Source organism: Microtus ochrogaster, unplaced genomic scaffold, assembly GCF_000317375.1.
Source record: "Microtus ochrogaster isolate Prairie Vole_2 unplaced genomic scaffold, MicOch1.0 UNK1, whole genome shotgun sequence".
NCBI lineage: Eukaryota > Metazoa > Chordata > Mammalia > Rodentia > Cricetidae > Microtus > Microtus ochrogaster.
In genome coordinates this window covers 35,538,859-35,548,721 of record NW_004949099.1, presented here as the reverse complement: position 1 = coordinate 35,548,721, position 9,863 = coordinate 35,538,859, and the positions used below count along the sequence as shown (strand labels likewise).

The 9,863-nt window shown below is 44.8% G+C and overlaps 1 protein-coding gene across 2 annotated transcripts in view; it reads right to left on the bottom strand.

The window, feature by feature from the left end:
• Positions 1-6,011: 6,011 nt before the first annotated feature.
• The window catches only part of Tuba8 (tubulin alpha 8), a 17,634-nt gene continuing 13,782 nt past the window's right edge, over positions 6,012-9,863 (bottom strand). For both annotated transcript variants that reach the window (XM_005365155.2, XM_005365154.2), the window contains exons 4-5: positions 8,398-9,078; positions 6,012-6,324 (exon numbers count right to left, since the gene is read on the bottom strand). In XM_005365155.2, the coding sequence (XP_005365212.1) occupies positions 6,031-6,324; positions 8,398-9,078 (975 nt within the window). In that variant the 3' untranslated portion in view covers positions 6,012-6,030. The remainder of the gene's footprint in view (positions 6,325-8,397; positions 9,079-9,863) is intronic.

Genomic DNA, 9,863 nt, shown 5'->3' with positions numbered 1-9,863 from the left:
CTATTGAGCCCTCCAGGCTGCAGAGGATAGCTCCAAACCACGGGCACACAGACAACCGTGGTTAAGATCAGTGTGGGTCACTAGCAATACCACTTTTGGGTATATACCCAAAGGATGCTCAATCGTACCACAAGGACATGTGCTCAACTATGTTCATAGCAGCATTGTTGGTCATAGCCAGAACCTGAAAACAACCTAAATGCCCCTCGACTGAAGAATGGATAAGGAAAATGTGGCACATTTACACAATGGAGTACTACACAGCAGTAAAAAAAAATTTAGACATCTTGAAATTTGCAGACAAATGGGTAGAGCTAGAAAACATCATATTGAGTGAGGTAACCCAGACCCAGAAAGACAATTATCACATGTACTCATTCATAAGTGACTTTTAGACATAAAGCAAAGAAAATCAGCCTACAAACCACAATCCCAGAGAATCTAGACAACAATGAGGACCCTAAGAAAGACATATACAGATCTAATCTACATGGTAAATAGAAAAAGACAAGATCTCCTGAATAAATTGGGAGCAATGGGGACCATGGGAGAGAATTGAAGGGGAGGGGAGGGGAAAGAAGAGGAAGGGAGAGGAGCAGAGAAAAATCAATGGGTCACAAACCAAGCATGAATGTGAGAGCAGGTTTTGTAGGTAGTAGGAAGATGGGAGAGGGCTGGGGGTGAGAGCAGCCATGCATGCATGCATGAAATTGTGAAAGAGCAAATTTAATGAAATAAGTAATAATGAAATAGACCCGAGAGAGACTTCTGTACCCTTGTTTATTTCAGCATTGTTCACTACAGCCAAGATGTAGGATAAGCCTGGGTGCCCAGCAACATAGGAAGGAATAAGGAAAATGTAAAACATGTACACAGTGGCGTATTAGCCATACTGAAGAACAAATGTATCATTTACAGGAAAATGGACGGCACTGGAAAGCATCATGTTGAACAAAATAAGACATCCTCACAAAGAAAAATATCACACAGATTCTCTCACGAGTGCAATCTAGAGAAAATGATAAAGATGGCACAAAAGTCTGCTGGGAAATGGAAAGAAAACTGGGAGAAATAAGGGCAAAAATTAAGGCTGCTACATGCCTGTTTAAAATGGCCACAATTATGAAACCTAGTGGTTTTATAATTACTATATAACTGTTCGTAAGAGTTTAAAATAATGCATATACACACAGAATAGGTTGTGTTATGATTTGACTCTGAAATAGCTTCCACAGCTCACGTTCTGAGTGCTGTGGAACCTTTAGGAAGAGGAGGCTAGCTAGTAGAAGCAGTGGGCATTTAAAACGTGACCTCTGGCTGCAGATTGTCCCCTGGTCCACTGTGACATGACACACGGCCAACACACTCTACTGCTGCCATGAGCCGAAATCTTCTGGAACCAGGAACCAAAGCAGGTCTTTCTTTCTTCAAACTGTTTGTTTCTGCCGGGTATTTTGGTCACAGGAACAAGACAGTAATTTAGGTGGGTGCCAAGACCTGCACAGTCTTGGATTTGACCTAGTTGAGGTAATGGAAAATGAAGACATAACAGACACATGTGCAGGGAAACCGGGGTCCTGAGAGCGGCGCACTCCAATGGAGATGCGGCAGCCCGAAACTCAGATGGTCTTCTACACAGCAGGAAGGGGGGCAGGTGAGCTAATCCTGGTAGAGGAAGGATCTCTGTAGGGGAGCAGTCTCCCATTGCAAGTACCCCAACCTGGGAGAGGAAGCCGTGGTCTGTACAGGAAGCTGTGGTCGTACTCCGTGCATGCACTGCCAACATCTCTACTCAAACCTGGGGAAGGCCTCGCTGTTCCCATGGGTCTGAGGTTTTGGCATCCTTGACAGGGCCATGCTCACCATCAACAGCACACATCCACTAAGGATTTCATCTCTCCCCACAGGTGGGGGAATAATTTACCATGCAATAATGATCATGGGCTACATTTAATATCATAAAGGTTTCAGAGTGGAGAAAATTGAAGAAAGAAAGAAAGAAAGAAAGAAAGAAAGAAAGAAAGAAAGAAAGAAAGAAAGAAAGAAAGAAAGAGAGAGAGAAAGAGAGAGAGAGAAAAGGAAAGAAAAGAAAAGAAAAGAAAAGAAAAGAAAAGAAAAGAAAAGGACATTACCCTTACCAATAGAACAGACATTTAGATTCCAAATACTTGAGGCAAAAATTTTCTACTAGAAGAAATCTCAGTGATCAACAGAACAGCTAAACAGAAAATCAGCAAGAACAACAGAATAACTCAGTGCCAATGGGATCTAACTGATTTTTTTAAAAGATTTATTCATTATGTATACAGTGTTCTACCTGCACACCAGAAGAGGGCACCAGATCTCATTGCAGATGGTTGTGAGCCACCATGTGGTTGCTGGGAATTGAACTCAGGCCCTCAGGAGCAGTGACTGCTCTTCACCTCTGAGTCATTTACCTCCCAGCCCCAGTCTGATTCTTATGGAACACGTTATTTAGCAATACATGTTCTGTCAAGTGCACGTAATATTTCCTAAGATGAAATATTTCATGGTGAAACTTAGGGAGCAATAACTGCACAGCACTAAGTGTTCATATTAGGGGAAAAACTAAGTCTTAAGTCATTTAAGATTCCACTAACAGAAATTAAGCCAGGCATGGTGGTGCATGCCATTAAACCCAGCATGCAAGAGGCAAAGGCAGGAGGATCACCACAACTTCAAGGCCAGCCTGGTCTATACAGTGAGGTCTACGCTAGCTAGAGATTTAGAGCAACGAATGTAGGCCCATATTTCTATATGGTGTGGCAGCCAGGCTCTAAAGTCATAGGCCCCATCCAAGGTGGTCACATAGCTCTGCAGACAAGCTGTCTCTGCCTAACAAAAGGTCAGGATGTTGTTGCTCCTTTCTTTGTAATTTGGAGGATGCCTTATAGAGAACCTGATTCAAGCCTACGTGACAGCTAGCTTACACAGCAGACAGGTAGATGCGCACGTGACAAAATGCCATTCACCTGGTTACCTAGGAGACAGGTATTTTCCCCGATCGGTTTATGTGTTGGTATAAAAGCTGTTTGGATAATAAACGCGGGGAGATCTTCAGGAGAGAAGAAGCCTGAGATGCCCTTCCGTGATGACCATGTAAGCTGTGTCTGATTATTCTTTGCGGCTCCGTACCAGTCCAGTTAGGAAAAATAGTTATCTATGTTGGGGCTCACAGGCTCTAACAAACGAATGAATAAATATTAAAAAGTATGAGCACAGGTAAATAAAGTTGGAAAAATACACAACAGTGAAAAAATATAAAACAGGAAGTCTATTCTTTAAAAAAAAATCTCCAACAGGCATGACTAACAAAGAAACAGAGAAGACATAAATTTCCAATATGGAGAATGAGAAGAAATTAATACTAAAGACATAGAGACACAAAGCATCAAACAGGAATCCATAAACAATAATATACACAAATTCCACAGCCCTTCTGATTCCCATTGATTACATAGTACTCTATCGGTTGTTCCATTATACGATCTATATAGATTATTTTCTGGTGTTTCTTTATCCAATTGTTCTAGTCAATTCTTTCAGCGTGAGCCAAATCGCTGGATATAGAAGGTCCAGGTGCCTACCATCCTGGACTTACGCTACTGTGCTGGGGCGGTTTGTTTTATGTTATTTCTTAGTGTGGAGAGTTAGGTCTTGCAACACAGAGAGAAGCGGGAAGGAGGCAGAGGGTGGGGGAGGAGGGAAGAGGGAAGAGGAGAGGACAGGAGAGCAATGGCAATCCTGTTAGATTGCATGAGAGGCAAGCCAGACTATGAGAACCTAATGCCCATTCTTGTCAGCTTGACTAGGTCTGTAAAACTAAAACCCACAAGGCTGGGTACAATTGTGAGAGGTTTTTTTTTTTTTCTTAATTAAATCATTGAAGTGGGTAGACCCACATTTTTTAACTTGTCTGAAGTGATAGAGTAATTTTTGAATTGTTTTTATTGAGCTATACATTTTTCTCAGCTCTCCTCCCTTCCTCCCCGCTCCCCTTCAACCCTGTCCCATGGTCCCCATGCTTCCAGTTTATTCATGAGATCTTGTCTTTTTCTACTTCCCATTTAGATTAGATCTATGTATGTTGCTCTTAGGGTTCTTTTTCTTGTCTAGGTTCTATGGGACTGTGAATTGTAGGTTGGCTTTCTTTGCTATATGGAAAAACCCACCTTTAATCTGGGTCTTTTAAGGTAGGAAGATCCACCTTTAATCTAGGTCATCCCTTCTGTTGGCAGCCTATGTAAAGGACATGGAAGAAGGAAGCTTGTTCTTTTTGTCTGTTTGCTCTCACTCTCTCTGGCAAAACCATTTCCTCCCTGGCCTACTTCTTCGGGATTCTGGTGTATACTGAAGACTAGCTGAGACATCTAACCTTGTGACCAAACAGCTACTGCATTCTTGGACCTTCTACTGGTAGACAGTCATTGTTGGATCAGCTGGCCTGTAAGCCATTCTAATAAATTCCAAATACATATGTGTGTTTTGTGTTGTGTTGGTGTGCATATCATGCATACAGGTGCCAAAAGAGCATGTCATCTATTCTGAGAATGAAGTTACAGACTGTGAGCTGTTGGATGTGGGTACTGGGAACCAAACTCGGGTTCTCTGGAAGAGCAGGAAGTGTTAACCACTGAATCATCTCTCCAGCTCTCTACTTCACCTTCCTAAGAAGCCTCAAACTGATGTGATAGGCTAGGAGCTACTGGCCCTGGGAATGGCAGGTACTTGCTTCCCTAGCCACCCTCACGTGGGAACACTAATCTCCAGTTCTAAAACAACACTCCTCCACCTCCTAAGCGAGTCCTGGACTTGCTTTCTTAGCACCATGATCTCCTGCACAGAAGGGCCAGAAAGCAGGTTGTTACACACCTTGCCTAGCCTTCCTTTTCTTGGACGAGGACATTCTACTTCTCTCAGGGCTCCCAAGCAATAGACTGGAAAGTTTCTGGGAACACACTTGAAGAGCTATGCAGATACACAAGGACCCATAGCACAAGGGGCTTGACCCTGGAAGTCTTACTGTAGGCACCACGATTTCACTTTCTGTTCCTGTGGTTTCCTTTTCCCTTTGAAGAGAAAGTACAGCATCCTCAGATAAGAAAACAGGAACAAGCAGGCACATCTGCTCTGTGTCTGTCTGAGCACAGTGGGAGAAAATGAACCCAGGGTTTCACACAGGCTAAGGACCTGCTCACCACAGAACTACACCCCAAGTCTTTGAATTATTTTTATTATGGAGTTCTGTTGTAGTTGTTGTATTTCATTGATGGCAACTGTTAATCTTTCACTGTGCTGATATGTAAATTGTATTTCATAATGTAAGTATTAAAATACACACAAACACACACACATACATACGTACAAACATACATACAGACTCTTGGTGGCTGTCAACACCTAATGAGGGTCTTGGGATATCCCCCCTCCAGGGGGATCATGATGGATCCACATGAGCTCAGAGCTGTGCCACAGATCCGTTTCATGAATTCCTGTTTGCTCTCTCCACGGCATCTTCCGAGAGTGGGAGTTTCCTGGTGTTTCCCCATTCCTCCCCCAGCAGGCCCTGTCTTAGGGGTGAGCAGCCTACCCACCTAGAATAAAGATTCCTCATGTACCTCCTTACCCCACCCACCCCGTGCGTGTGTGACTTGTCCACCTTAACTTCATTCTTTAGGAATGAAGCTGTTCTCATTCCAGGGGAGGGAGGGGGTCCCCTGTGTGCTCGGTACCCATGTGCTGGAGCCAAGAGCCCTAATCTATGTAGGACAGGAACTGGGCTGGTACCGACAGGCCAGTCTCTCACTTTGTCTTTCTGTGGTTTCCTTTTCCCATGCAACCATGAGTACAGCATACTAAGAAGAGAAAAGGGGAGTGAGCAGGCACAACGGCTGCTGCCCTGTCTGTCTGTCTGTCTGTCTGTCCGTGAACAGTGCTAGGAGATGAACTCACCATGGTTAGAGTGGAGCAACACAAACAACGAGACGCAGTCATGGGGCAGGTGTATATTTAAAATTCCTCCCCCTCATTTTCTTCTTCAAATGAATCAGTCCCCACTTCTTCATAATCCTTCTCCAGCGCAGCCAGGTCCTCCCTGGCCTCGGAAAACTCTCCTTCCTCCATTCCCTCGCCAACATACCAATGTACGAAGGCCCGCTTGGCGTACATGAGATCAAACTTGTGGTCCAGGCGGGCCCAGGCCTCTGCGATGGCAGTGGTGTTGCTCAGCATGCACACGGCTCGCTGGACTTTAGCCAGGTCCCCTCCTGGCACAACAGTGGGAGGCTGGTAGTTGATGCCCACCTGGGAAACAAAGAAAGAAGACGGGCAACAGAAAGACACGCAAGTTGGTCAAGGACAGCGTTGGGCAATCTGTTGGTAATAAGCTTTGTTGGCAAGATCTAGACATGGGTGTGGGGTGGAATGGCATGATGGAGCAGGAGGAGGAACAAGGAAGTTGGGAACATGGGCAGAGCAAAAGGATGTGTGCTAAGGAGGAAATTTAAAAAAAGGGAGAGGCATGGTAGCACATGGTAACTTCAGTACCGTGGAGCCTGAGGCAGGAGGATCACAGGGGCTGGAAAAGAAATGGCCAGGCTGTTAAAAAGAGGAAATAAGTTGATGAATGTAGTTAAGTGAAATTGTGGCATAAAAGAGGGGTCTCAAGTGTTTATTTCAGGAGCAAGGGGCAGGAAATACCTTCCCTGTTAAAGGCAAATCAATTTCTAGAATTGACATTATTATCATAAAGTTTATTGTTTTCTAGATGTTTATCTGATGCTCTTTTTAATTTTTTTTGCAATAAATTTAGGGAAGTTTCTCTGTCGAGGTGAAGGGCTTTTAAAGAGGTTCCAGGGAGAATCCAGAAAAATAAATTTAAAAGGTCCTTGGGGAGAGAGTTACTGCTCACACAGCCAGATCTCTAGTAAACAGTTCTCTTAGAAGAAAGGCAGAAACAGCAAGCACAGAAGTCAAAAGTCACACACAGGCAAGCCAACCTCCCGAGATCTGCTAGTGCACTGGGAAGTGGGAGTTTCCCAGTGGGGCTTCTACCCTAGAAATCTCCCCACAAAGGCCTCAAGCCAAGGCAGACCGAGAATTATAGGAAACTGGAAGGCATCAAGATGGCAAAGTGTGATATCACCAGTAGGACACTGAGAGCTATGGCAGTGCCCAGAACTAAGGCCGTTGTGTTTACGCGACCAACCTCTTAGGTGCGTTGCTTAGGAATACACGTCTTCAGATAGTGCTAGTGCAAGGCAGACGGCCACTAAACAAGCAGGTGGCACAGATGTGAAAGAGATATCTATTTTACCACATCTTGCATCTTGCTGCTGTGGCTCTGGCCAGCATAGGCCTCTCTTCCCTTCTCAAAAGCGACATTGTAGACCCTAGTCAAATTGGGGACTAATACCCCTGGGGAGAATGACAGCCGGTGAGGCTTAGCAATATGCATTCTGCCAGCATGTAGTTTTCTGAAAAGCAGCTACCAATGCTAACACCATCTTACTCAGTTCCATACAGGACCTCAGAACAAGCTTAAACTAGAGGGGGTGGCATCCCCTCTGTGTTCGTCACCCCACTATCTCCATGGTTCTTTCATTTTTCCTTCTTCCCATTAACTCCCTTATTAGCTTATGTTGTTGTTTCAACTAAAAAAAACAGAAACACAGTTTTTGGATAACCTTGACTACTTTGGCCAGAATGACACACAAAAATAGGTTGTGTCCAGGAAGGAAAGATGATGTGTGTCACAAGGAGTAGAGCGGTGAGCAGAAAGACTGTGTGCCCTTGGCCTGCAGGAACAATACTAACAGGAGGGGAGAAGTGAGACTTCATGACAAACAGGAGTCAATCCCAAAGACGAGGCACTGCCTCGGTGTTACTCTAAGCTGAGTAAGGCTTACAGGGTGCATAGTTAACTCTTAACATATGTTGGGGAAACGCATCTTCTGTTAGAAGAAAGAACTGTGCCTCTCTAGCAATTTGAATCATTTAGTTAACTCTAAAATTGAATCATTTAGCGAACTCTAAAATTAAAGTGTACCTAGAAGGGCAAAACATTCATTGATCTTTCTTTTCGGCAAATTGAAATGAATTGCAAGTCCTCAAGGCATTGTGATTCGGGTCCCTCAGTTTAAAAAAGGAAAAAGTCAACCTTAAATAGCAGCAGAGACAAGCACTTGCTAAGATGGCTTAAGCAGACCAGCCTTCAAGGGCTGAATGTCTCAGTCAAAGTTGAATGAGGTTAATGTTGCATCGGGTTACGTCATCTCCCAGAATTATCATAAAGACCACAAGTTCCCAAGGTTCATTCTCTCGAGTAATCCCCTCTGCATCCCCAGTTGTCCCCCACCCCAAGTCCTCAGTTCTCACCTTGAAACCTGTGGGACACCAGTCAACAAACTGGATGGTTCTCTTGGTCTTGATGGCAGCAATGGCGACATTCACGTCCTTGGGTACCACATCCCCACGGTAGAGCATGCAGCAGGCCATATATTTGCCATGACGTGGGTCACACTTCACCATCTGGCTGTTGGGCTCAAAGCAGGAACTAGTTATCTCTGCCACAGACAGCTGCTCATGGTAGGCTTTCTCCGCAGAAATGATGGGTGCATACGTGACCAGCGGGAAATGGATTCTGGGATAGGGTACTAGGTTGGTTTGGAACTCTGTGAGGTCCACATTGAGGGCTCCATCGAAGCGGAGAGAGGCAGTGATTGAGGACACAATCTGGCTGATGAGGCGGTTGAGGTTGGTATAGGTGGGGCGCTCGATGTCCAGGTTCCGCCGGCAGATGTCATAGATGGCTTCGTTGTCCACCATGAAAGCACAGTCTGAGTGCTCCAGGGTGGTGTGGGTCGTCAGGATGGAGTTATAAGGCTCTACCACTGCAGTGGAGACCTGTGGTGCCGGGTAGATGGCAAATTCTAGCTTGGATTTCTTGCCATAGTCAAGGGAAAGGCGTTCCATCAAGAGAGAAGTGAAGCCAGAGCCTGTGCCGCCTCCGAAGCTGTGGAAGATGAGGAAGCCCTGCAAGCCGGAGCAGGCATCTGTCTGGGGAGAGCCAGAAACAAGGAGAAATCAGAAGAGTCCTGAGACCCCACGTGGAGACAAATCCAGACAAACCCTTTTTGTCTGCATATCCTATCCTCATAAAAAAATCATAATAACCTATAAGGAATAAGACACAAAAGAGGTTGTTTTGGTCTTGGGAGGAGTGGTTAATGTCTAGACTGACAAACTACACATGCATGCATACGGCTCTGACTTGGAGCTGGCCAAAGCAGGAGTAGAAAGTCTCAGAGTTGCTTTTGTGGTGGGCCTTGCCTTCCGAGAGCTCAAATCTTGCTGACTACCCTTGTCCTTGACATATGCTTCTATGGGCATGGTTGATGAGCACATTCAAACATGGAAAGGGCTCAGGGTGCCTGCCAGTCTGAGAAATGTAAAAGCAGCTATGGATTTTTTTTTCTTTTAAGATTTTGAAATTTCGAGATTAAAAAAGAACATGTTTTTATGCTGACAAACTGTGTGTACATATAGGATCCACTATGCTGCTGTGGTTTTTGTGTGGACTGTGGAATGGCCACACCAAAATGAGCAACACGTCCATGAATTCCCAACTTGTAAACACTTCAGCCAGTCATTAACCTTTCCAAAGGCCTCCTCCCCCATGCTACATCATCATCTTGTAAGATTTAGTGATGGTTAGTGAGATGGCAGAACTACAGTAAGCACTCCATATTGACTCCTGGCAGAACTATAGTAAGCACTCCATGTTGACTCCTGGCAGAACTACAGTAAGCACTCCATGTTGACTCCTGGCAGAACTATAGTAA